The sequence below is a fragment of the Ambystoma mexicanum genome, chromosome 6p (assembly GCF_040938575.1).
Source record: "Ambystoma mexicanum isolate Mex_15411 chromosome 6p, UKY_AmexF1_1, whole genome shotgun sequence".
In the NCBI taxonomy this organism is placed as follows: domain Eukaryota; kingdom Metazoa; phylum Chordata; class Amphibia; order Caudata; family Ambystomatidae; genus Ambystoma; species Ambystoma mexicanum.
In genome coordinates, this window is record NC_090935.1 from 313,501,134 (window position 1) to 313,528,865 (window position 27,732).

General features: G+C 45.7%; 1 protein-coding gene across 1 annotated transcript in view; it reads right to left on the bottom strand.

Moving 5' to 3' along the window:
- Positions 1–514: 514 nt before the first annotated feature.
- LMAN1 (lectin, mannose binding 1) overlaps positions 515–27,732 on the bottom strand; it is a 275,266-nt gene continuing 248,048 nt past the window's right edge. The window contains exon 13 of the mRNA XM_069627070.1: positions 515–2,400. Within this exon, the coding sequence (XP_069483171.1) occupies positions 2,364–2,400 (37 nt within the window). The 3' untranslated portion in view covers positions 515–2,363. The remainder of the gene's footprint in view (positions 2,401–27,732) is intronic.

Below are 27,732 nucleotides of genomic sequence, written 5' to 3' on the forward strand. Positions count from 1 at the left end.
TTAAGATGAAAGATGAATACAGAAAACCTAAATTTAAAGTAAACAATATAGTTTACCGAAAATATATGCTCCGTAGCCATGATGTGGCTTGTGTCAGTGAACAGATATCAAACAAAAGACAAAAAAAAAAAATTTAAAAAAAAAGAATTACACAAAAACATTGTTGCATTTATCACAACTGCACAAGTGTTTCAAGCTTTCAGATTTACAAACAATATCAAGATAGCACAGCAAATGCCAGACTCTGTAACAAAGGACTGCTACTGCCTTTTTCAAGCAAGTATGGACAATGTGGGTTTTACATTAGTGGTATCACAATTAGATTCAGGTTTAATTTCTGGTCCCATTGACTGATCATTAACAAAGGTTATCAACATTGGTCAGAAGCAAATAAAACAAAAGGAATTCGAAAAGGACCCGAGAAAGGTCAACACTAATTCAACAGATTTAACAAACAAGGTTCTGGCTGCATGTCATCTTGATAAAAGCATTCCAAAAATAACAGTCCGCAATATTTTAAAGCACCTCTGTACCATGAGTTTATTTGCTTTTTCATATTTGAAATAAGTTATTACATTGATATGATTTTAGTTCATTAACTTCAGCTATATCATTTAGAAGATGAAAATCGGGCATCAACCTGGAATCTTCAAAAATATTGAAGTATACAACATTTATATTTTACCAATTAATAAGGCTTGGCATTCTTGTCCTGTTTTGCAGGAATTGCTCGCATACACAGTCCATGATTATGATTAAAAAATGTGCGTTTTCAAACTCCTATATAGCAACAAAAATACTTTTTGGTAGAACACATTTTTCGTAAAGTTAGAAAAGTAGTATGAAAACAATATCTATACTATTGCATTTTGCAGCAATGGGCAAACCTGAAACATGTACACAAAATTTGAACAGCTTCCATATCTTGGGCACAATTCAGATCACAAAATAAGCCTTGTTCTTAACAGAGTGACATTTCAGATTGCAATAATTCACAGTCCTTCTGCTACTTGTTGAGAAGTCAAATTAGACTTCATTCTAAATGAATACTTTCTTGTAAAGAAAAACATAGTGAGCATATTTTGATGCTACAGACGTGAATACATCAATTCATACTGTTTGATAAGTTGCCTTTATGTTCATCTATTTACACTATTACAACAAACAGATTTTGTATCTAACTGTACATAGGAAAAAGGAGTCCTCAATACTGGTGCTGTAATGTCATGCATGGAGTATCCTAGTATGCATATCTGGAGTATGAAAATGTCCCAGAATCAACACTTGCGTCTCTTTTCTATGCAAGAAAAAGAGAAATGCCAGAATGTCACTGAGCAGTGAATCACAGCTACAGTTTCCTACAGGTTATTTTTTATAGTTTTGGAAATAGGCATTCAAGAAAATAAAAACACTAAGGTAAATTAAACTTCTAAAAGGCCATCCAATAAGTGCTGACATTGTTAGTTTTCAATGTCACTTAATACCTAAATTAAGTAGAGATGCCACTGACCTCCCTCCCCCCGCATCCCCAATTATCAACAATAGTGGCATGATCTGGTTTTTTGTGACAAATGTGTGGTTGGCTATGTACCTTTGCAATAAACAATGATACAAAGGATAACTATTACAGTGTTCGTGTAAACAGTCTTTCAAAACAATTTCCATGGGAAAGTGACCATGTTATCCTAATTGCACTCCTTGTCTACATTAAGAAATCAACTGTTTGTAGGACAATGTAAAACCTATCTGGGGCACTGCTTTTTAAAGTTAAAATAAATACATGTTCAACTGACATTTTGAAAGGCATTGGACTCTTGGGGCGGGGGTGGGGGGGTTCAAAACTTGAATATAGGTGTTTTACAATATATTAATAGAAAACAAATCAGCTGGCAAGAGGAATGAGTGGAAGAGTTTTTGCAAAAACAGAAGGCATAATGAGGCAAAAGTGGACGCAAACTGGTTTTCTTAAACTGCAGTCTCTGCAACAATAAAAATCCCAAAATGAAAAATACCTAACTTTACACCTTGTAGCAGGTGTACATTATAAGCACAGAACAGTAGGAACTTGGTACCTAATTGCAAGAGGAACTTAAACAAGTTAAAAACCCTGTAATTGCTTTCATGACAATGCGTTTCCAAAGAAATCTAACAAATCAATGCAATTAAAAATGTATAATAAAACTCGAACAGCACAGTTTTACACTGTAATAGTTTGTTTACATGTTTTTATATCTTTTGTAACATTAAAAAACAAATTCATCGTGTTTCACAAAATTTCAATAATTTAATCTATTGAAGTTGTCTAAAAAAATGTCCTCACACACTGACTGTTCATTACAAAAACACCAATGATAGATGGAGCATCAAAAGAACTTTTTTGCTGCAGCTTCTTGTTGGCTCCTAAAAAGAAAAGAGTACAGGTCAAAAGTACATAATCAGAGTCCCAAACTAATAAGTGTCTAGTTCAGAAATTGCCAACATGTCACCTTCCAGATATTTCCAGCTACAACTCTCATCTGCCTAAGCCTGCGTAGCCAGTAGTCTGAAACATTGGCAGTCGTTGGCAAGAACATCTGGAAGGTTAAAGGTGGGCTACTCCTGGCTTAGTTTATTGCCGGTTATAAAAACAGAAATTGTAATCATATACTAGCAACAGATCAATAGGTCTCAGCTTCACATTCCAGAACTGCATACTAAAATTGCCAGCATTATGAAATAGATAAAACAAGTAAAACATATGATGCAAGGGCCTAGTCAAGTTTAACTTGTGTGTGTTATACCGATAGTCATAAGTAACCAGTAAATAATTCACTGCAGCACTCCAAAGTTCCAGCAAACATTGGAGTGGTGCAGTGTGGTCCAACAAGTTCACATACCACCCTGAAGTGTTCACCACAGCAGTTTGTAGAGGTGTTAATCCAAAAGGCAGATAAACATTTTTTCACTGCTTTTGTTACTCTGCTAATAGACTCTCAGGGCCATCTGGTGAGCCTCCAGACGGCATTTAAACCAGCAACACTCTTAAATATTCCAAATCAAGGGTGCACTAAAAGGAATACCATGGAGCACTTGGGCGAATTCACCAACATCTGCCCAAGAGAAACATCACAACTTTTTCGGCAGACATCAGGGCTAAAAGTCATCTATCGACGTTGGCCAAAGATGATAAATGAGCTTTCAAGACTATGTGGAAACTGTTAGGCTTACGACGCCTCAGATGCGTGACGGAAGCAGCCTGCATTCGGTCTCTCCGTTTTGAGAAGAGCAGGGGACAATAGATTGCATTATGATTTTCCAAAGATACACACTGGTCATAGATTCAGTGTAGCATTTGCAACTTTGCTTCAGTCAGTACAATAAAGCACAAAACTCCCAACTTAAGTGCCGACTGCTGAGGAATGCAAAAATGTTTTAGTTACTTTGCTGTAAATATATTTCTCCAGCATGGGTCTGGCATGGATTAACATGCTCATGAATATTCCCAGTTGTCAGGCTGGGAATCCTCAGTATAAGAAAAAACAGTTTCACTTTCACTTACAAACTGTATTTCTCCTTTAAACCAATCACTGTCCTTTGGGCCATACTGCCCCTATCCAATGACATCCACGTAAAGTGGCAGTATGACCAAGAAGAGCCGCAGAGGGGTCGGAGGGAGGATTCGCATGTGAATCCATGCAAGACCCATGCTGGAGAACAATAGTTACAGGTAAACAACTTAAACCTTCTCCAGCTTGGGTTATGGCATGGATTCACATGCTCATGAATAGCGAATACATAGCAGTATAACATTACACAACCGCGGGAAGTGGCAAGGCTCAACAGAAGCAATTACCTCTGGAACACCTCAAGCGAACAGGTTGCGTAGCACTGCTTGGCCGACTCAGGACTCTTCCCTGGAATCCCCGTCGACACAGTAGAACTTTGTGAAGGTGTGCATGGACCTCCACGAAGCAGCCCTGCAGATGTCCAGCAGTGGAACACCAGACAGGAATGCTGTCATTGCAGTGACGGCTCTGGTGGAGTGGGCTCTCGGACAGCCAGGCAGCGGTCGGTTCACCAACCGATGACAGTGCGTGATGCAGCCGAAGAGCTACCTTGAAATGGAAGCCTTGGACAAGGACTTCCCATAGTTCACAGTATCAAAGTTCACAAACAGTTGTTAAGTCTTTCGAAAACTCTTTCTGCATGTCACGTAGAACTTTACGGCACGAGTAACGTCCAGCGAGTGCAAGGCCCTTCAGCCGGTGACCAAGGCTTTGGGAATAACACATGTAAAACCAAAGGCTCGTTGAGGTCGAATTCCGACGGAACCTTCGGCATGAAAGAGGGGTGCGTCCCCAGAACCACCCTTGATTCATGGAAAGTCAGGTATGGTTGTTTGCAGGATAGGGCCTGGATCTCACCTACCCTTCCTGGCAGAGGTAATGGCCACGAGGAAAGCAGTCTTCCAGGAGAGGAAAGTGAAAGGGACATGATGCATAGGCTGCAAGGAAACCCCCACGAGCGTCAGCACTATGTTGAGTTTCCACGCCAGGGCAAGAGCCTTCACCAGCAGGAAAGATCTGAAAAGTCCTTGGAGAAACTCCTAGACGAGTCGATGTGACCAAAGTGAAGATTCTCCTGGTGACCTGGTGTAGCGGCAGATGGAGGTGCGTGCCAGTCCGGCCATGGCCAAGGATAGCAGGTACGGCAAGATCTATGGGGCAATGACCCTCAAAAGGGGCAATCTTCTGTGACCGGCACCATATAGCGAAGTGCTTCCACTTGTGACCGTAGCACTTCAAGGTCGATGACGCCCTGGCTTTGCGAGGACCTCCCTGCAGTCTGCTGGCAACTCATATCCTCCAAACTAGGGCTGCAGAAGCCAAACCCTCAGGTTCAGCGATCCTGGGACGTGATGTAGGATTGCGCCTCCTTCTCTGGTGAGAAGATCTGGAACCACTGGCAGTTTGACCAGAGGCAACACTGACAGGCCAAAACTGTTGTGGTACCAAATCTGCCTCAGCCACGCCGGGTCGCTGAGTATCATCCTGCATCGGCACTGAGTGTGTTGATAACTCTTAGCAGGAGAAGCGACAGGGGAGGGTTGGGGGGCAGAGGGACGCATACAGAAACAGGCCTTCCCACAGGAAGGAGAACTCGTCCCCTCCTCCCCCCCCCCACGTTCCCCGGGTTGGCATTTTGAGTTCGCCGCCCTCGCAAACAGAACGATCTGTGGCATGCCCCACTTGACGAAGATGCGGTCCACCTGGTCCTGCCGAAGTTTCAACTCGTGGCAGGAGCGCAATTTCCTGCTGAGGGATTCTGCGATAGTGTTCTTGACTCCCGCTAGGTGAAGAGGGACGAAGAACATCTCTTGTCCGATGGCCCAGCGCCACAAGCCCTGCGCTTCCTTGGAGAGCACTGGGGATCGAGTGCCCCAGTTTACTGATGCAGAACATGATATGATATGGCATTTATAGCGCACCTATACACAAGTGTTTCAAGGCGCAAAATGGTGGTGGTGTTGTCCGTGAAGATCCTCACCACCTTGCCTTTCAGAGACAAAAGCTACAATTTGAGATCCCAGAACACTGCCCGTAGCTCCAGGATGTTCATATGAGATCTTTCTCCTCCGGCAGCCACAGGCCTCTGGCGTGCAGACGTCTGGTGTGGGCTTCCCAGCCTTCCAGGGAAGCGTCCGTGGTGACAGTCTGGTATGGAGGATTTTGAAGCCCTGTGCGCTGGGCAATGATGGAGCGGGCGCCCCACCACCCTATAGCTCAACGGAACTCCTCGTCTAGCGGGATCTTGTCCGCAAAGTTTCCGGACACCTGAATCCAGCGAGCATCCAGAAACTCCTGAAAAGGTCGCATTTGCAACCTGCAGAGCCGTATGAGGTAGATGCAGGCCATCATGACGAGCAACAACTTCATAGTCTGCACCGTGGCTGTCTTCATTAACAACAGCCGCTACACCTTCCCTTGAATGGCTGCTACCCTCTACTTCGAGGGTGACACCAGGAAGGACACCATATTCAGTCTATCTCCGAAAAAAAAGGGTGTTCTGCGATTGGTGTTGAGCAGAACTTTGGATAGTTGATGGAGAATCCCAGATCCGTCAGTAGCTGGACGTTCGCCTCCGGATGTCCGACGGCCAACTCCTGTGAACAGGCCCGGATGAGCCATTTATCGAGGTACATGCATACGTGTATGCGCCGTAGACTTAGATGGGCCGCCACCGGTGACAGGCATTTGGGGAACACTCTGGGGGCCGACTTCAATCTGACAGACAGAACCTTGAATTGGTAGTGCTGACCTTGCACTACGAAACATTCTGTTTCTTATGAACGGCGACGTGGAAATAGGCGTCCTCCAGGTCCATCGACATCCAGAAATCCCCCTTCCTCCAGTTGGCCGAGCATGTGTTGCAACGTGACCATCCTAATCTTATTTGTTGAGGCGTCGCAGGTCTAGGATGGGCCTCCAGCCTGCGGTCTTCTTTCTGACCAGAAAGTATCTAGAATAGACTCCAGAGTGTTTGGGGAACTAGCTCTATCACCCTTTTCGCAACATGGCCCATACCTCTTCCAGGAGCTGAGGGATGTGCTGTTCCTGACGCCTAATCTGAGGGATCCGCAGGAACCTGCATTGAACCTCGGCGAGAGCGTCCAAAACCCATCTGTTGGTCGTGATCTTCTTTCACTAGCTGACGAACTTAGTCAGCTGGCTGCCCACCGGGGTGGAGTGCATGCGTGGAGGCCCGGCGTCCTGGCCCTTTACGGCCCGTTACAGATGCCAGCCCCCAGCACTGTGGGCGACGCGATCCTCTGCTACAGTAGGCCTGCTAACTGCCTCTGTAGGCTTCCAGAGTCATGGATCTGGAGGGCTGACTGTAAGAAGAGGAGAAACCTTTGGAAGACCTGCTTGACTTTCCCCTGGAGGAGCAAAAAGAGCGCTGCTGCTGGAGAGTGCCCAGGGAACAGGCTGACTCCGTATCCGCATTAATGACTTGGAGAGACTCGTTGACGACCTTCCCAGACAAGTGCTCTCCACTGAAGGGCATATTCAACACCTTCGCCTGGACCTCCTGCTGGAAATTCATGCCCTTCATCCAGCCTGGTTGAAGGCAGACAGTTCCCCATCGGCCGGAACCCATGTTGGCGATGTCCAACGCCATTGTAATGGCGTGATCATCCCTCCTGGAAAAGAGCCATTGCCTCCATCCTCATCGTTGGAGAGGAACTCCAGAATAGGCACCAGCTTGTACCACAGCTCCCTGTCATACCTGGCTGGGATTGCCAGTGCGTTGGCCGCCTTGATAGTGGACGCTACAGTGTAAATCAACTTCCTTCCCATGGCATCCATCTACTTCCCCTCGCTGTCCCGAAGGGATCAAAGACGAGGACTGGTTAGCCGACCGTTTCCTCGTGGCCACTGATACAACCGAATCCGGCAAAGGTTGCTGCCTCAGGCACTTGGCTGCGGGGCTCAGCACATGTACTTCTGCAGCCTATCCCGTTTGGCTGGAGCCGTGCAAGGGTCCTTCATGAGGGCCAGGCCCTCTTCCCACATGTCGTCTAAGGGGCACCGCCATGATGGTCTCCCTCTTGGCCTCACGCCTCTGGTACAAGAAATCCTCTACTGGTTTCTTTGGGCACAAGCTGCAATAGCTCGGAGGCCCTGGCGATCATGGAGTGGAACAACCCCATCTCGTTCACTGGACATGCCCCAGTTGGCGTGCCCAAATGCAGAGACCCGCTGTCTGCTGTGACTATATCCTCATCGTCCGTAGTTGTGGCCGTATCCTTCTCCATGTCTGGGTCTGCTGGGGGAGAAGGGGCCTGACGCACATGTGGAGGCTGATATGGGGCATTCGATGACGCTTCCTCTTTGTTGGAGGCTGAACGTGGGCCTGGGGAACCACCAGAACTGGGCCCGGTGGCATCCTCTTCAGGATCTCTGACACCAAGGTGTGAAGGGTTGACAGAATGTCCAGAGGCACATCCCTCTGCTGAGCTGGCAGGAATCTGAAAACTAGGCCTGCGCCGTTGTCCTCTTCCACGTCCTTGTGGACTGTGTGCAAGGACTCCTGGTCCTCGTCGTCCATGGACGAGACCTCCATGGCTTGTGCAACCTTCTGTGCTGCGGGGGCTACCTTCCCAGGGTCAGCTCCCTTAGCAGTTGTGATAGCCGCTGCCACCAACTCTATCGTTGACTAAGTCTTAGCCTGTGCCGATTGGTCCTGCTTGGGCTGTTCGGCCTTATCCTCCGTCTGTGGCCTCAGACTTTTCCTGCAGTTTAGCCAGGTTAGATGATTTCCTTTTCGAGGAGGAGCTAAATTGCTGATTGGTAATGGAGGCTGAGTGTGATCCTGTCCACCTTGGGACCCACTTTGGCAGCAAACCCGGTGGACTCAGACTTGCGGATCTTGTCCTTGTCTTGGGCCCCCATGGACGAGGTGCCCTCAAAGGACTTGAAAGACTGCTTCTCGTACCGGCAGGTCCTTGGTGAGGCATGGCCATGCTCAGGGCACTGGGCAGCGGCCTTATCGTTAAGCCAAACCGCCAGTCTACTGTGCCCGTCTCATCTTCTTGGAGAACCCGAGGCATATCTCGCAGTCCACCTCCTTATGGTCTAGGGGCAGGCATTAGAGGCATTGCAGGCGTTTGTCTTCTACAAACACATTCCGTAGCCCGCACCTGGTGCAGGGTTTGAAGTCGGACCTTCCCTCCTCCTCCGTCATGGTCGGAGGGAGCGAAGTAGGCTCAATGGCCTTCTGGAATCTTCAATGATATTCACTCTGGAGGGGTGCTGAAATTCACTGACAAAGGATCCCTGTCGTCGGCAGATGGAGAGAAAAGCACACAGGCTCTTTCGGAACAAAAATAGAACCTTTTTTCGGTCAAAAACATGAAAAAATGCAGAGCTAACTCGAGGACTCCCAACAAGGAAGCGTGCAGTAAAAATCTGAAGATGGCTGCCAGAGAAGGGGCTTAGGGAAAGGGCCGTCATTGGATGGAGGCAGCATGACCCAGTGGACAGCGATTGGTTTAAAGGAGAAATAGTTGATAAGTGAAACTTTTCTTTTAACAAGGATTACCAGCCTGACGACAGGGAATATTCATGAGCATGTGAATCCATGCCAGACCCCATGCTGGAGAAACCTACATGCCTGGGCAGCCTAAACACCTGGTTTACAAAACTCGTTTCTTTGCTGCACTCTGGTTGTAGCACAAGCACATCCATTTATGAACTTCTAGCGTTTTAATTAGGAGTGTAAAATAACCTAAAATTGCTTCTATTTAATATTAATATTGGACAAAAAATGTAAACACTATAGAGGAACGGGCATTCGGAATGTAGTATTACAATGTAATACCACAAGGTAACGTTGGGATTGCAGACTGCAGAAGAAACAATCTATGTTTAGAAGTCCACCATTTACGTTACCGCCTCACCATCTGTGTTGTTACTAAAATAATGTAATCAACTTGAATATTAGTGACTGTCTGCAGGCTAAAAGGGTCATGCAGAGAAGTGATACAGCACCCACATGCACTTATATATTTTTTGGGTCGTCCTCGCTTCCCGAGCACTCTGCAATCTGTCGCAAAGGTGCCCTCAGGCCAGGCTTCCCCATTCTGCTGGGGTTTGCCTAGAGACTGCACAGGGCACACACAGACAAAGATGCACCCATCATTGTGTTGCACCCGGTCACACATCGACGTACACACAGGCATTGGAGAAGCATAGTTTATGTCATGCCTATATTGGTTATGGATAGATCAGTCGTAGACAATATAGAGAAGCACCAGATCAGACACAAATCAGAGGGTGGGGATAAAGAGCAGGCACAGCCACCGGTTAGACTGCCCACCCATCAGTGTTCCCCCGACCCCTCACCTCGAACCCAGGAAATACCCAAAGAAATAAGCATCTCAAGGGGAGTATAGAGGGCTGCTTTTCTTTAAAAATCCGATTTGCATTTCCCATAGAAAAACCCATACTATCATCCTATAAAGAGTCATCCCCTCCACTAAGTATCCCATCTGTTCGGAGCCTTTGTTCCTCATCCCCAAAACAGATCTCAGATTTTCACTGCTAAGCCCATTTCCTTAGCCATTTGTCATTCTAAAGCCTGTGTAAACTAAGAAATTGCAATTCTGCCGAGTGTGATTTCTGCTGCATCGTTTCCCTTTAAAAAAATCTATTTTCTCACCTGTGTTCACGTTGCTTTAGTGCCCTGCTCAGTAGCCTGTAAGCTTGTCTCTCTAATGCAGCCCCACAAGTTTCTGTCCAAGCTATCCTACCGCAAGTGTAAACTGGTCTATAAGTAACCAGTACAATCTAAGTATGCTATTTTGCTCATTTTTAGGGTTTTCATTTCATTTTTGGCCTCCCAATTTGGAGTGGTGGGTTGCATTTTAAAATCCAATATTCCCTCTTCTTTCTGACTCCTTGCCACTGCCTTCCATCCACACAGAATTTAGTCAGCAGGTGTTTGGGGGAAGTGTTGCAGGGGGAGTGCATGACCTATGTGCCATCTGTGATTGTGAAGAAAAGTGATTTTGTTTCCATTTCTCTTAAAGGTGTATGCATCTTGTATTAGAAGTTGAATGAACTGTGTTATAAGGATTTGCATTTGCTTTGCCACACCGTGGTGGCTGATTTTTTCATTTGAATTTAAAAAAAAAATATTTCATTGTTACACACCGGCCTGGTTCATGGTCCATTGCGACACTGGGTATTTGTTAAGGTGGACGTGAGACGGGTTGGTGCCTTCTCAAGAAAGAACCCAGGGTACAAATGAAAATAAAAAGGAGTTTTTTGTGGTCCACATTCATGGTCAGTGGAAGAAGTCCCTGGCTGGAGTTTGCCGTGTCATAAAATCCGTTACACAAAGGTGGTTCAGGGGGTTGGCAGGTGTTCCCTCCCTCCCACCACAAGAAATTTGTGAATAAGTTGAAAATGGTGCATAATACAGAAACCCTTGTGAAAAAATGGATAAAATGTCGTTTGCAATTAAATAATAATAATAATAATAATTTGTCATTTATATAGCGCTACAAACCCTCAGGTATCTGAGCGCTACTTATTATTACCCACGGTGTGTGGTGCTCATTTATCGACCTCGGAAGGATGAAAGGCTGAGTTTGGCCCCGCCGGGATTCGAACCTGCATCAGCAGGCTCTGCACGGATGTCAAGCGGGCGCTCTACACGCTGTGCCACCTGACCGGCAATTGATGTTGTAGGGTAACTAATCAACAAATCTAATAGATTGAATTGACCAACACATTTCCATTATGCCTTTGCTCACAATATATGCCACTTTCATGCTGGCTTTTCCCATACATTATTATTATCATCACATAAAAACACTCATGTTTGCCCTGTGCATAATGCAAGTAATTATACTACAAGAAAACATGTCTAGGGTGGCTTTGCCAATATATAGCAGTACCTCCAGGTAAGAACTTACTCCTTTTGGCTTTGCCATTCAAAATGCCATGCCACAATAGGAACACATGTCCAAACTGGCTGCATGAAAATGCCAGTCTAGCCTAGCAATAACACATACCATGCTTGGTTTATCAGATGCCCAGTAAAAAATGTAATGCCACAGTAAGGAAGGGCTCGACTGGCTGGCCCAAAATGCCATTCTAGCCACTATTAACATCATGCCTGCTTTATCAAGGATGCTCATCAAATTAAGTCTTAGCGCACCCTCTTGGCCCCCCAAAAGTCCCCTCTTCCTCTACCTCCGTCCCCCAACTGCCAAAAATCGCTTTTTAGCGCAGCATTAAATGCAAGCGTGCACAAACAACATTCCCTTAAACATTTACAGATGCATCCATTCAGCATAAACTCAGACAGGCACACACAGCCACCCATACATCCTACAAACGTATTCATTCACACACATTACATAATATACATACCCTCTCCCTCACACCCACCCAGCCAGCCCCTCCAAACCCCAAAATCAGCTCCTTAGCCCAGCATTAAACACATGCACACACATTCATACACCATTCACATGTACACCTATTCATCATACACACACCCCTTCAACATACTCACACATAAGCACACCCACTCCCTCAAACACATGCACACCCATACACCATACACTCACATTACATATGCATATGCCCCCCCACATGTCCCCTCTCCCTCCCAACCCCTTCTCCAACACTCAAAATCAACTATTTAGCCAAGCATTAAACACAATCTCACATATTCTCACTTCATTAACTCACTCATGTACACACATGCATACCCAGCCACCCATTCACCATATACTCACTAATTCACACACGTTACATAATATACATACCACACATACCCTTCCATGCAGACACGCACATAATTTGCAAAAAATAAATGTCTCCTGCCTTTTCCAGAGTTTAAGGCGCTCGGAGGGACTCCTCTGCAGGCACATGGCCTGGCAGACCTCTGCTCCATAATCCACACATTAGGAAACTGGTTGCTGTCAAGCGCAGAGGATCCAGAGGCCTCCTGCCATGTCCTGGGGTGTCGGAGGTGGGGAGACTCAGACTTCAAAAGAAATACTTCTTTTGAAGTCACTTTTTTTCATAATTGAAATATTCAAAAAGGAAATATTTCCATTGCGTAAAAACATAACAGAAAATGCATTTCTGAAGTCAGAGTGATGAATAATAAATGATTTCCCTGCACCCGCTTTGAACATTGGGTCCCCCATGCACCGCAGGGGCTGCGTAGTGCCCCGGTACACCAGTGATAGTGTCTAGTGCTTCCCTGTCGGGATTGCTTTCTATTTTGGGCTTGTGGATCCAGTAGGGGTCAGTCCTACCCATTTACAGTTTTTGTATATGTTGTGAGGTTTTTATTTATCTTGCTTTACTACATATTTGACAGCATTTGCAACCTTGATGCAATCCTTGAATATAATATTTATTTTGTTGGTATATTTGTGGTTTACATTATTTTTCATGAGCCTACTTGTGCTATGGTACCATTCTCCCCCTGCCCACCTGGGGAAAAAGCCGGAATGCTCAGCCATTTCACTGACTTCGATAGTTTGGGCATACTTGAGGGACACCCTAATATTTCTCTAATAAGTCTTCACACACCCCTCACCAGAGGATTGTAGCAAATCCTCAACAAGGTGCACAAAATGTTCACTAAAAACAAAAAAACACGGGAGGACTTCCAGGAAGCATAAAAATCTGCAAGCAGAAAAATGCCAAGAATTAGGACAAGAACTATAGTAGAAATAATGAGGGCAAATCACTCTGCTGGCCTAAGGAATCAAATAATGCAAGTAGAGCAAACCCTAATATGTTGATCGATCTAACCCTATCCAACACAAGAGGCTCTCTATATATTAGTTCATCTGATTGTGGTGGGTGTGTGTTGTAAGGGTGTGGAAGGTGGAGATAAACACAGGTGGCATGATTGTTGGCAGAGAATTTTATTACACAAATAAAGGTTGAGAAAATACCTACCTGACCCTAATACTAAGAGGGGTTTCACTAGCTCAAAATAATATTCTAAGGAGTCCATCAGGATAGTCCGAAGGAACAAGTCCACTGTGGTGTCAAAAATCCCATTTCCAGCCCTGACACTAAGAAGTTAATCTAATAGGAAAAGAGGATCTTCTTTAGTATCAAAGTTCTTTTCCAACTTGAAAAACAAAGTTCCAAAATGGTGCAAAAAATAAGCTTCAAAACGAAGGACATCCTTACTCCCAGGTTGTCGTGCCCGCTGAATGCCCAATGAGGTTCCTTCCTCTTCCAGTGTTACAAAAAGTCCTTGATATTTGTCTGTACAAATTACTAGGGAGGAGGCTTCCACCTCCCCTAGTTTCTTGCTAGTATATTTAACAATCAACCTGGCTCTCGATTACGAAGGTTTCCCCTAGTCTTCTCCTTGGTTTTACAGCAACCTGGTACACAATTCCTGCCAGTTACTGTACTATTAAGAGTACTACAGGTCTCTTCATATGTGAGTGGGTCCCAGGCTTTGCCTTTTCTGTATTTTCAAATTGTTTTCTTTCTTGCTTTACTACTTGGTTGGTCAGAGCCAACCTGGTATACCATCCTGCCAGTTACTGTGAGTATTAAGATTGCTTTGGCTCTCTTCATATGGGTGCAAAGCCAAGACTCACATTTTCTTTAGTTGTGGTCTTCTTGTTTTGCTGCTACTACTACTACTATTACTACGTTGTTCACAGTCAACCTGGTATACTATCCTGCCAGGTACTGTGACTATGAGGATTGCTTTGGAGGCCTTGATTGAGTTTGTGGGTGCAGGTCCCCGATTCGCTTTTGTGATCCTCCCTTCTCTTAAGCGTCCCACCAACAGTCCCGTCTCCCCAACGTCTCTGGAGGGTTTATCAGCAGTGTCTGTTCGTGGGTGGTTTGGGCATTCTCTGCTTTCTTCTGCTGCTTCCAGGGTTTGTGCCAGCTCTGCGCCGACTCTAGGCCTCCGAGCTGCATGTCGCGGCTTCTCCACACTCCAGGCTTCCCGTTTGGATGGGAGCTCAGGCTTCTGCTCCTCTTGGGTGTTTGTCTGCAACTGAACTTTTGGGAATGCCTCTACCAGTGGGTAAACGTCCCGATCTCGATCCTGTCAGCGTCCTGTCTCCTCTACTGCCACCAGGATTCGTAACTCCCGCTTCCTTCTGGGATTGCATCTCTCTACTCCCAGTCCTTCTAGGACATGAATGGTATAGGCCGTTCTAAGGCATCTAATCCGTGCACCTTGGTACTGCAAAACAACCCAAAAGGCAAAGGAACGCTGGATGGAACATAAATCCAACATCAGGACATGTAATACCAAATCACCGGTATACAGACACTTCAAAGAGAATGGACATAACATTACCCAACTTAGATGAGCAATCCTTGAATTAATCCACCCCCTTCCAAGAGGTGGCGACCTAGCCAAAAGACTATCCCAAAGGGAATTATTCTGCATACATAAACTTGATGCTTTATCACCCCACGGGCTTAATGAGGAATACTATTTAGGACCCCATCTATAAAACCTCCTTTTGCATAATCTTCCTCTTAACATCATGTTGAATTTCCTACTACAAGACGCTGCCTAGACACATATAAAAGCATCAAAAGAAATGTATAAGAATTGTACCATGTTCAGTTACAACTAAGATGAAACCTGACGTTCTTTTATGCCAAAACCAAGAGACTGAACTCTGAATGAGGCAGCTGAATAATTACAAGACGCTACCTAGAAATGTATAAAAGCATCAAAAGAAATGTATAAGAATTGCACCGGTTCTAGTTACAACAAAGATTTAACCAGACGCTTTTTCATGTCAAAACAAAGATTGTTAACTCTGTATGAGGCAGCAGTATAATTACAAATATGTGTCAATTTTGCACTTTGTTTTTTACCTGACCTGTCTACCATTACTCCCTAAGAGGACCATACCCCTTCTTTTTCTTCAAAAATATCACAGTATAGTCCTTGGGGTAGTATTGGTACTTTTACCATCATACTCCAAGTGGACCACATCTTTAAATATCGTATTTGAAAATATCTGATGAAAGCTTTAATATCTGTCTTCACTGTTCAATTTACACATGTACTCTACATGTTGCTCCTACATTTCCCAATAAATTCTGTTCGAGTTTTTTGCATCACTATGCAACTCTCCTCTCCTCAAGACAAGGTTACTATAACTAACTTCTTCATATCTAAGAGTTGGTCCTCTTCATCTAAGAGTTGTATCTCAGCAGACCATGTCCGCCATTTTTTACCTTCATTTTTGTACCTTTATTTTTTACCTTTGTTTTTAATGTTCATCTACTATAAGACCCCTTATTTTGATATACACCATAGGGTCGTATCCGATCGCATCTACAAGTTACACCACGGCACTAAGATATTAATCTAGTATGTTGTTTCGATTGAATCCTTTCTCAACGTCACGCACCCGTCTCCTTGTTTACATTCGTGACGTCATGCACGCATGCCGCGTGATGACGTCATGTTTACATTATCCACAAATACGGCTATCTTGTAACCTAGTCTCACACTCTGTATTTCCCAGCGTACGGAGCCGGACGGTACTTGTTTTCAGTCGAGTCATACAGTCAGAAACCTGTAAGTATGCTGACAACGGCCCTCAGCCAGAACTTTTTTTACCTTAAGAGAATCTTTTAGATCCTAAACTGGGTTTGTCCGATTCCCCAGATTAAAGAAAAAAGCCACACCGGTATTGCTCTCCTCCTAATGGAGAATCCGTGGATACTACGGTAACGTAGCAGTATGCCTACAGACCTCGAGTACGACCATCTTTCCCACATCGCTAGAGATTGAACTCCATTAAGTAAGTCTATTATGTATCCCCATTAGTGAACATCTCAGTTTAGATTGTTCGTGTCTTTAATCATATCAATATACCAATACACTTAAGACTGGTCCATTACTTTATTTTACACAGGCTAAAACACCGTATTGACTCCTGTTGAAACTGTCGATGTGAAATATTTTACAGACCCATAATCATGAATCATCCTTCTTATTCTAATGTTTAAAACATAAAAAACAGGGTAAGCCAACTACTATTCCTTACCACCTTGAGATCTCGTGCTGAAATAATGAAATATGTCATTAGGAATTACTCTATGTCCTTCTTTCTGAAAATGATGACTAACTAGTGCTTTCTCTTTCTGTTACTTTAATATTTGCTAAAAAAAGCAATTGGTTCCAATGAACTAAGTTTTTTCCATAAGAATTATGGATACCTCCTTTGGTTTTGTATGGTGTAATTGCCAAAATTGTGAACATATGCAACAGTGCGATCACTGTTATGCGATAATCAATGCTTATACTGGAATTGTAAATAACGAGGTTTTCTATTATCTAATGAATATCTTCTTGTAAAAATGAATATTGCAGTTGATGTCAATATCAATTATTCAACTAATCTAGAACATTGTTTAACTTTTTTTAATAGATTTAAAGTTTTGAATTGCATATAGCCCCTGAAGAAGAGAATAACTCTCGAAACGCGTTGGGCAATCCTGTTTGGACCAATAAATCCTGAACTAAAGATCAAGTCACAAGTTGTCTTTTGTACTTAAGTGAATATTTATTCTATAACTGTCTCTATGTTTTAACTATGTTAGGCAAAATAAACACTTGCTTCAATTAACGCTTAGTTTAAGTCTAACCAAAAACTATACCAAATACCTATATTAGATACTCTTTGAATACTTTGGCTCCATAAGCCCCAGATAGTGTGCAGGGGACGGGAGTTCCCTAGTAGGGAACTTATTCTGCTCTCATACTGCAGAACCTGCCACATTGATCCATGCCTCTTCCTCATCTCAGTAGTGAGGTAATTTTTCCCCTTACTAGGTTGTTAGTGCTTTTCCTCGTCCCAATAATGGGGGGGGGGGAGGACTTCACGCCTCACCAGGTTGTTGTTGCTCCTCCTCGTACCAGTATTATAGTCATCCCTGTACTCCATATACTTCCTCATCTCAGTGCTTCTAGGGTAAGTGACTGTCTATTCTGCTGACGACTTTTGGGTGCTGGATGCCCTGGCCCATGGGCACACTCATTTCTCCCGTGGCCAGGAAGGAAAACCACATCCCTCAACTGCTGTTGGAAGTAAGGGCGATGCTCAAGAAAGGAGCCATCGAGCGCGTCCCAAAGAGGCTCCGGGGCTCCTGAGCGTACTCAAGGTACTTCCTCGTCAGAAAGAAGACAGGAGGATGGAGTCCCATCCTGGACCTGCGTTGATTAAACAAATACATCAAGGCACAGAAGTTCCGGATGGTCACCCTCCAGCACGTGCTGGGCCACCTGGAGGAAGGTTACTTCCTATCGTCGTTGGATCCCCATTCTAAAAGGGCACCAAAAATTTCTAGGGTTCGTGGTCCAGGGATCGCACTACAAGTTCAAGGCCCTTTCATTCGGGTTGAAGTTGGCGCCCAGGGTATTCAAGTGCCTGGCACCAGTGGGACATGGCTGCGCCTGCAGGGGATCCACGTCTACCCCTACCTGGACGATTGGCTCATCCGGGCAAGAACAAGGGAACTCTTTCGTTGAGCACACTGCGAAGACTGTCCGGCTTCTCACGGGTCTGGGATTCTCCAACTTACCCAAATCCCACCAGGTTCCGTCGCAGGTCGCACTGTTTCTGGGAGCTAACCTCGATACAGTAGCACGAGTGGCCTCGCCGTCGGAGGAAAGGACGAAGGCCATTCTGGGCAAGGTGCAGCGTTTGCTGGCCACTGACGTGGCCAGGGTGAGGTCCATCAAGTCCCTTCTCGGGATGTCTTCGTGCATCTACCTGGTGCACCTATCCAGGCTACGGATGCGTCCTCTATAGGAGTTCCTCGACACCCATTGGATGCAAGCGGCAGGCAGTTTCGAGTGATGTGTGTGTGTGTGGAGCGGACGAGTGTGTGTGTGGAGCGGACGAGTGTGTGTGTGTGTGTGGAGCGGACGAGTGTGTGTGGAGCGGACGAGTGTGTGTGTGTGTGGGTGGAGCGGACGTGTGTGTGTGTGGGTGGGTGGAGCGGACGTGTGTGTGTGTGTGGAGCGGACGAGTGTGTGTGCGCGTGCGGGGGGAGCGGACGAGTGCGTGTGTGCGGGGGGAGCGGACGAGTGCGTGTGTGCGGGGGGAGCGGACGAGTGCGTGTGTGTGTGTGTGGAGCGGACGTGTGTGTGTGTGTGTGTGTGTGTAGCGGACGAGTGTGTGTGTGGAGCGGACGAGTGTGTGTGTGTGGAGCGGACGAGTGTGTGTGTGTGGAGCGGACGAGTGTGTGTGTGTGTGTGGAGCGGACGAGTGTGTGTGTGGAGCGGACGAGTGTGTGTGTGTGTGGAGCGGACGAGTGTGTGTGTGTGGAGCGGACGAGTGTGTGTGTGTGGAGCGGACGAGTGTGTGTGTGTGTGTGTGTGGAGCGGACGAGTGTGTGTGGAGCGGACGAGTGTGTGTGTGTGGAGCGGACGAGTGTGTGTGTGTGGAGCGGAGGAGTGTGTGTGTGTGGAGCGGACAAGTGTGTGTGTGTGGAGCGGACGAGTGTGTGTGTGTGTGGAGCGGACGAGTGTGTGTGTGTGTGGAGCGGACGAGTGTGTGTGTGTGTGGAGCGGACGAGTGTGTGTGTGTGTGGAGCGGACGAGTGTGTGTGTGTGTGGAGCGGACGAGTGTGTGTGTGTGTGGAGCGGACGAGTGTGTGTGTGTGTGGAGCGGACGAGTGTGTGTGTGTGTGGAGCGGACGAGTGTGTGTGTGTGTGGAGCGGACGAGTGTGTGTGTGTGTGGAGCGGACGAGTGTGTGTGTGTGTGGAGCGGACGAGTGTGTGTGTGTGTGGAGCGGACGAGTGTGTGTGTGTGGAGCGGACGAGTGTGTGTGTGTGGAGCGGACGAGTGTGTGTGTGTGGAGCGGACGAGTGTGTGTGTGTGGAGCGGACGAGTGTGTGTGTGTGTGGAGCGGAGTGTGTGTGTGTGTGTGTGTGTGGAGCGGAGTGTGTGTGTGTGTGTGGAGCGGACGAGTGTGTGTGTGTGTGGAGCGGACGAGTGTGTGTGTGTGTGGAGCGGACGAGTGTGTGTGTGTGTGGAGCGGACGAGTGTGTGTGTGGAGCGGACGAGTGTGTGTGTGTGTGGAGCGGACGAGTGTGTGTGTGTGGAGCGGACGAGTGTGTGTGTGTCTGGAGCGGACGAGTGTGTGTGTGGGGAGCGGACGAGTGTGTGTGTGTGTGTGGGGAGCGGACGAGTGTGTGTGTGTGTGGAGCGGACGAGTGTGTGTGTGTGTGGAGCGGACGAGTGTGTGTGTGTGTGGAGCGGACGAGTGTGTGTGTGTGTGGAGCGGACGAGTGTGTGTGTGTGGAGCGGACGAGTGTGTGTGTGTGTGGAGCGGACGAGTGTGTGTGGAGCGGACGAGTGTGTGTGGAGCGGACAAGTGTGTGTGGAGCGGACGAGTGTGTGTGTGGAGCGGACGAGTGTGTGTGTGGAGCGGACGAGTGTGTGTGTGGAGCGGACGAGTGTGTGTGTGGAGCGGACGAGTGTGTGTGTGGAGCGGACGAGTGTGTGTGGAGCGGACGAGTGTGTGTGTGGAGCGGACGAGTGTGTGTGTGGAGCGGACGAGTGTGTGTGTGGAGCGGACGAGTGTGTGTGTGGAGCGGACGAGTGTGTGTGTGGAGCGGACGAGTGTGTGTGTGGAGCGGACGAGTGTGTGTGGAGCGGACGAGTGTGTGTGTGGAGCGGATGAGCGCGGAGCGGATGAGTAGTATGTTGAGCGGATGAGTGCGTAAGCAGACAGGAGTGCATGCGCGGGGTAGACAGGAGTGCATGCGCTGGGAAGACAGGAGTGCATGCGTTGGGGAACACTGGAGAACGAGGGATAGACTAGAGCACGCAAGGTGGACTAGAGTGCGTGAGTGTGTCGAGCAGACAGGAGTGTGTAGGGCAATCTTGAACGCCTGAAATGAATAAAAGTGCATAGAATGGACTTGATCGCATAGAATTGCGTGACGTACATAATATGCCTTCGAATGCAGGGAACATTTGAAAGAGCATATATCATACCACACCCCACGCTTACTCTCTTCTTTGCACCACCACTCAACTAGAGCACAGAGATACTATGACACCATTCGGTATAACTGTTCTCATATTAACATCTCCCACTCACTCCCCATCACTCTAAGTAAACACTGCTGGTTTCACCCCCCCCAGCCAGGCGTTCTCCTCAGGCCTAACGCAGCCACACTCGGTCTGGATAAATACTGCCAGAGCGAACACATACTCCTAATCTCTCAACCACCACACCTAAAGCTAAGAAGCAGCCACTACACAAATTCCGCACCAGCTGCACACATACCTGGTGCGCACACGCACCTTTGGACTCTCCCTACTCTCTACTGAACCGAACTTCGGTTCCCGAGGGCGTTCAACCTACCAGCGCCTTCAGACCATACCAATGGTATATAAGGCGCTATATAAATGCAAAATAACATAACGTACATGGAAGTATGTGGAGTTATGTCTTGTGCAGAATAATAGGCTGGTGGAGGTTGGGGGTGTAGGGGGAATCACACAGCATATATTCTAAGGTGTCGTCCCTCATCCCATGGGGGATTTCCCTCCCTATGAGATCCACACACGGAGTACCATTCCCAGGGGGGACTATTGGGTAGCGTCCTCACCTCCCTGGCCTCATGGGAAGGGGCTTCCCCATGGCAACAGTGGCACTGTTAAAACTGGGTTATTAGACTGTCAATCTGTACTTCAGCTAGGGCATATCAGGTTACGCAGTAGAAAGTCCCAGAGTGGGCTGCCGTCAGCTGTTTTAATGTTGCAGCCCCCTTCCAGAGGCGAGCTGGTGCAGCCGCCAACACAATCTAGATAAAAGGGGAAGATCTGGAGCAATTAGAGTAGTGCGAATTGCTTTGGCTCTCTCCATATGGAGCCATTTGAGTTAGTTTACCAGAATAACATCCTCTGAAGCCAAAGAACCGCCTGAGACCCACCAGAGGACTGCTACTGCGACCCGCACTGGCTAAGCTAATCACTGTTTAAACCAACTGGGAAGTCCAGAACTGGACGCCTTTGTGATCTGGACTTGTGGGACCAACACCAGTGAAGCAATGCTCTGCTCACTGTTTCAAGGTCAGAGTTACCGGTGGTATGCATTTGGCCTGCATCTGACTGGACTGCACCTTTGCATGACCCCCTTCATCATTGGAAACTTTGTTGGCAACTGCAGAGCTGTATTGGGATCAGACTAACCTGCTGCTGCAGTCCACCTTAAGGAAGGGACTGTGCTGCTCCTGTGGGCCTACCAACTCCGTCCCTTGTTACCTTTACATCCACCCCCCACCTGCTGCTCCTTGGGGGTCCTCCTATATTGCTTCAAGCATATTTGAGCAGTCTTCACACTGTCCTATGGTCTATGCCGGTGCTAGGCCTAAGAAGTGCTGCAAGCCTCAAAACAGCCTGTCAGCCTGGTACAACAAAGCAGAATGTGACCTGCTTCATCCCCACATATTTTCCATCCTGTGGTGTTGCAAGATGGCGTCTAGGGGACGAGATATCTCCATTTATCTTTCCTCGATCCAATCCTCTTTGCCTTGCATTGTGTGTAAAACATTCAAGTAAAAAGTACCTAATTTACCAGGCTTAAGGCATTGGACCCTAGATCAAGAGACTATTCGACTATCTACAATCTAGGTACTGGAGGCTGGTACTCAACCCCTCCATAGCTGGGAAACAATGCTACAGTAACTTTTTACAATAACCTTCTTGATCAGAACACTGGCTCCCAATCAAATGAACCATCACATGGGTAGGTCTGGTCTTCTAAAGTATTGCTCTGGTTGCTTGAAGCATTTCTAGCCTAGTTAACTTGTATAGTCCCACATTAGAGCCATTTCTAGTGTGCATTTCTTTACTTAACTGTGCTGTAATCTAAAGTGGTTGGTAACACATTTTGGAAGCCGAGCATCTCCAGAGGCCTGCGATCCACCCGAAGCAAAGACATGTGCAGACTTGAACTCCGCTGGGGAAAGAACGGGAATCACCTCCAGTCTCCACCAGACCCAATCCCTCGCTTCTACAGTTCAGGAACGAGCGCAAGACCCTACTCTTCAGAGAATGGCTCATACAACCCAACAGGTGATCTCTTCCCACTGGTTTCCTTACCAAGTTGCATGTAGGGCCCTTGGTACTAAATTTCCCACCCTAACCCCATTGTCAGCTCCCTGCTCCCTTGTAGTGCTCGTTTGGGATTTGCTTTTCTTGCGGTGTACTTATGGCTTTTAAAGTGCTCCTTTGCTTTCCAAAACAAGGTCCATGTTCACTAGATATCCTAATAATAATTGCGGTTACCAAACTGTGGTGTATACACGTCTCGGTGACTAGCAGTAGTGTGTTTATTTTACAGATATTTGTGAAGGCCTTTGTTCTTGAACACACTTTGTTTAATTGTACTTAACAAGCCTACCTCATTCTCAATACAATATTAACTGCTAAAGCACTCAACCATTCAGAGTTGGGCAATAACATTACTGTGAAAATAGTTGCAACTTTAGATTGGCTTCTCAGAACCCTTTACCAGAATAAACCCTGACCCCCCCCTGGTATGATCTATGCAATGCATTTACTTTTTAATGGATTCATTTAATAGAGATGTCCCTGATTTAATACCCCCGACAATCCAACCCCAGAATCCAGGCAAAGAAACAGTGTTATTTAAAATAGATCAAGAAATTAAAGGTGGCCTCTAATATATTAATATTCCACCTAAAAACAGGACGCTTGTCTACAAAAACCCAACCTGCTTGCTATTGTCTCACTTCTACTTACAGTCACAATAGACACAAACATCCATACATATAAAAGAAAACATGAATGACTATTCAAGGCAAAATAATGAAATCATCTCCAATATAAACATGTAAATCAACCTTAAAATTTGTATTTGGAGAATGGTTTCAAGTTTTGTAATAAGTTTGGAAAATTAACAATACTCTAAAACCATCAACAAGTTTTGGCATCAGAGAAAAATATTGCGTTCACATAGGATGTATTCTTGGAATAGTTTAAAACGTTGGATACTAACTGCGGCACACCATTGGTTTCTAGCTTGAACATAGCAATACTTCCTGTTTGTGTAGTTGACTTGGTTACACTTATTCTTCAGAAAGATGGGACGTAACACCCAACTCATTAGCTATTCTCTAGAAATCAGACCCAACAACCCATTTCAATATTTTTAAGTAAGTAATATATCTCAATGACTTGATTGCCTATGGCATACACCAATTACAAAGACTTGTAATTCTAATTTTCAATAAGGGATGACCAAGGCCTGCTAATATGCCAAATTGCTAGAGAAAACCCTACTCAGAATGTGAGTATTAATTACCAATCACAAACCACATAGTATGTACTATAATTCCACTTTCAGTGGCACTACCGGGACATCAACCACAACTTGACCAGCCACACCTTTCTTTTCAATCTGTTCACCTGCTCCCAAAAGCCCTCTCAGGCAAATGGCTTCCATCTAGGGAAAGGCTTGCATCCATCTGGAAAAGTAATTTCAGGATAATTTCCATCCGCTACTTGCAGATGTGACTGCAATCTGCTTTTCTCCTTTCAGGAAGGCTATGTTCCTTTGCTGCCCCCCCCTAAAAAACACCCTCTTCCTGTTTGAATTTAAATACCAATCATTTGAAACCGCAATTGTGGATTGGCTAGAGTCATTGATGGGTTCCTACGCACACCCACAGGGATCCTCGTCTTGGCTTAGATTGGCTCAATTAATTATCTTAGTCTTAAGGGATTGTACTTCCCTTAGAACGTAACATTAGACGTGGACTGAAATATGTCTTTACTTAAAATCCATGCATGGACTGATACTATTAAGAATTATACATTGAAATTTGTACGAATATTTTACGAATTCAGAGACATGCTTCATGTGTTTGATTGCATGCCTAAAAGTTATTGAAATACGCAAATGTATTAATTCATACGTTCTAGGATATCCTCTGTAGGTCTGCAATTAACAGTGTTCTGCAAAATTAATATCTATTTTTCAGTTTTCAAATTGGACAAAAAGTTTCTAAAACTAGAGCCTGCGATATTTCCTAGTTGTCGCTTACAAATGCACTATATCTGGGTACTTTAATTGAATTGCATTTGTGTGATGACCCATTATTTTTATCAGCTGAATCGATTTGCTGACACATCCTATGAAACAAAGGCATCATTTGTATAGGCTGCTTTAATTAACAGATTGCTCTGCCATGTTCAGAGGTCAGGGCCAGTTCGAGGCCTCGGCTATTAAGAATGCACTTACTGCTCCATACACTGAACTTGTTTACCACCAAATCAGCTTAAAAAAATACTTGGGATTCTTTTTGGGCTTCACACATAGGACTCTGTTCTGGGTAAACAAAGATGTGTCTATTAACCTCTAATGTGTGGGTAAAAGTGATGGATAATTGAGCCTGTACATTCCTTGTCTCAATTTGTGGAGTTCTGCATAAACATACAGTTTAGGTAAAACAAAGTTCACAGCTTTAGGCCCACAGCACCAGAAAGCTGCATGAAATATATTGTGTCCTTTAACAAATGCGCCATTTATCTTGTTCAAATTCAAAACTCAAATATCAAATGGTCCCGTTCATAAAAATAGTAAACCTATAATAATTTATGATCTATAATCTGCCCATCATTCCCTTGCGGAACACTAAAATACAAGTACACGGTTTGTTAGGCAAGATTGTATGCAGTACCCTGTGGGAGACTGCACCAGCCTTGTCCTCTTGGCAATAGTTAACCCAACCTTTGGTATAAGCATGTACTACACATGTTAGCAGCCAGGCTTATCTCAAGCGGGGTCAATGTGAGCTGTAGGGTTGCAAGAGTTTCACAGTGACAAGTAACCAAATAACAGTTAAACCAGGTATTGATTTAAACAGTTAGTTGGCTAAGCCTTCTTTAGAAGGGAGCAAATGTGTAATATACTTCAAAAGAGTATACACACTCAGTTTCAATAAGTCAGTAGATCCTCTTTTGGGATGGGACACAGACACTACACCCTGAGGTGACCCCAATAACTAAAACAATATGGACATCTATATATCAGAGGTACATTTAGAGCAATACCGAGTTTGGTGTCAAAAGGAAAAGGTTAGGGAAGGAAACAATGGTTAACAAGTTTCTCAAACAGGTAAACACTTTTATTCCCCCAATGCAACGTAGATCAACCCTTTCCCAGCTATACAAGTAAAGAATGTATGACTTTTTGGAGGTACAGATCAAGACACAGTCAGGAGGTTAGAAGAGTCTTCGGGGAGCCAGGACAGCCAATGCCAATTGAGCAAAGTCTAGGGGAGCTAAGGCACTTCATGAAGTTAAAGTCTTGCACAATGTTGGAGAGCAAAAGGCAGCAAATGCAAGTCTCAACTGAGAGCAAGCTACACAAGAGGTAAGTAACCCTTAGTTCATAGAACCTTAAGTCTGAAGAAATTGGTTCCAGCTGGCTTCTGTTCCTCTTGTATGGCAGATCCTGTTCCTGAGCCTCAGTCGTGGGGACAAGAGGCAGGACGTCTGGGGACTCCGGCACTACGATTCGAAGGTCGGCTGCAGCAATGGGTAAACTTCAGATAAGCAACACTTTGCGGTTTCAGCTTCTCGCGAATAGGACCACCACGGTTCTTTGACACATTGTGGGCTTGCTTCTGGGGTCCCGCACTCTGTTGTGGCGGCTGAGTCATGGTCAGCCCTTCTTCGAGGGAGTGCGGAGGATCTTCCTGGATCTCGGGTCAGGCTTAAAAAACGATGTAGTGGATTCTAGTGTTGTTCTCCCTGGCACTTAGTTCCTGCAGCATCAATGGAAGTACAGCCAGCAACAAGGAGATTTCCAGATGAGTTCATCTTGGGGTCGATTGGTCCCACCAACCCAAGGGGAGAAGTCGCCCTTTGCAGGGCTTCTCTAGTCGAAGCAAATTCAGAGCTTCAGTAATGCAGCAGGGCTTCACCGGGAAAACCAACAGTCCAGTAGTTGCAGCAAGCATCTCTTCCAAGTTCTTCTTCGGATTCCTTTGTCCAGTGGTCGACTGCCTTCCAAGCAAAAGACCTCGCCTTTTATGCAGGTTTCTCCCATTCAATTGCAGCTTAGCTGTCAATCATGCAGCAGGGTGGCTGTCCTCTGGGTGCCTTCCTGTAACCAAGGAGACTAAACACGGAGTTTCGGGCACCTTCTTAGCTTCCTGCCTTCCAGACACGCTGGAGCCAGAGCTGGCTTCACTGGTGAATCCCGCCAAAGACAACACGAACAAAGGGACCAAACCTGGTTTGGCACGCAGATTAGTTCTCAAGAAGGACCTTTCCAACAAGAAGAAATAGTGAAAAAAGACAACCGGGCCATTTTGACAAAATGGGCGCTTTACTGAGGCTGCGATTGAGCCCGCGGTAGAGACACAATGGCAGGAAAAAATAAACCAACGCCACCAGCCAGTAATTGTAGAAAGGGTAACAAAAATGTTACATGAGAAACTAGACAAAGGGGATACTAAGAAACCCCTCCAGCTTCCCATTGTAAGATAGTGTGTGCTGGTCTAGAAAGGTACAAAATGTAAGTAAAGTAAATTTCACTTCACTGCTCTTGGAAACAGCAGTTTAACCAAGAGAAGGTATTTAAACCTTTGGGAGATCTGGAAGACCCATGTGTCACTGCACTGAAGGTGCTGTGTGACAATGTAAGAAGATGATGCCTATGGAGTTTGTCATACTCCAAAAAGAAACAGTGTTCAAATCATTGAAAAATACGAGAGAGTGGGGAAAAAAGGTCGCACTCTCTCCAGGATAAAAATGAATTCCTAAAGTCCAGCAAAATAGCTGGGAGTCTAAAGTAGAAGGGAATTAGCACATTTCTGAGAATTTTCCCCAACACCGACAAAGGCCTTAGTTGGGCCAGTTGCGTCCTGGCCACCATGGAAAGGGAGAAGGGACTACATGTAGCTACAAGAATTGTATTACTAGAGGTATTTTAAGGTAGGAGACTTCCTCACCAGTGCACTTGAAAATGGAAAGCACTGCTAGGTAACCTTTGATCGTACCAATCTGAAGTCCCAGATTTGCTAAATGCAGCAGAAAGGATAACACCATCGGTGTATTGCTTGAAAAAGGGTCAACATTCTTATCTCTATACCATCTGCAGAACTTAGTCCAACGGCAGCGGTATAAAGATTTGGTTGCTGGCCTTCTGGCC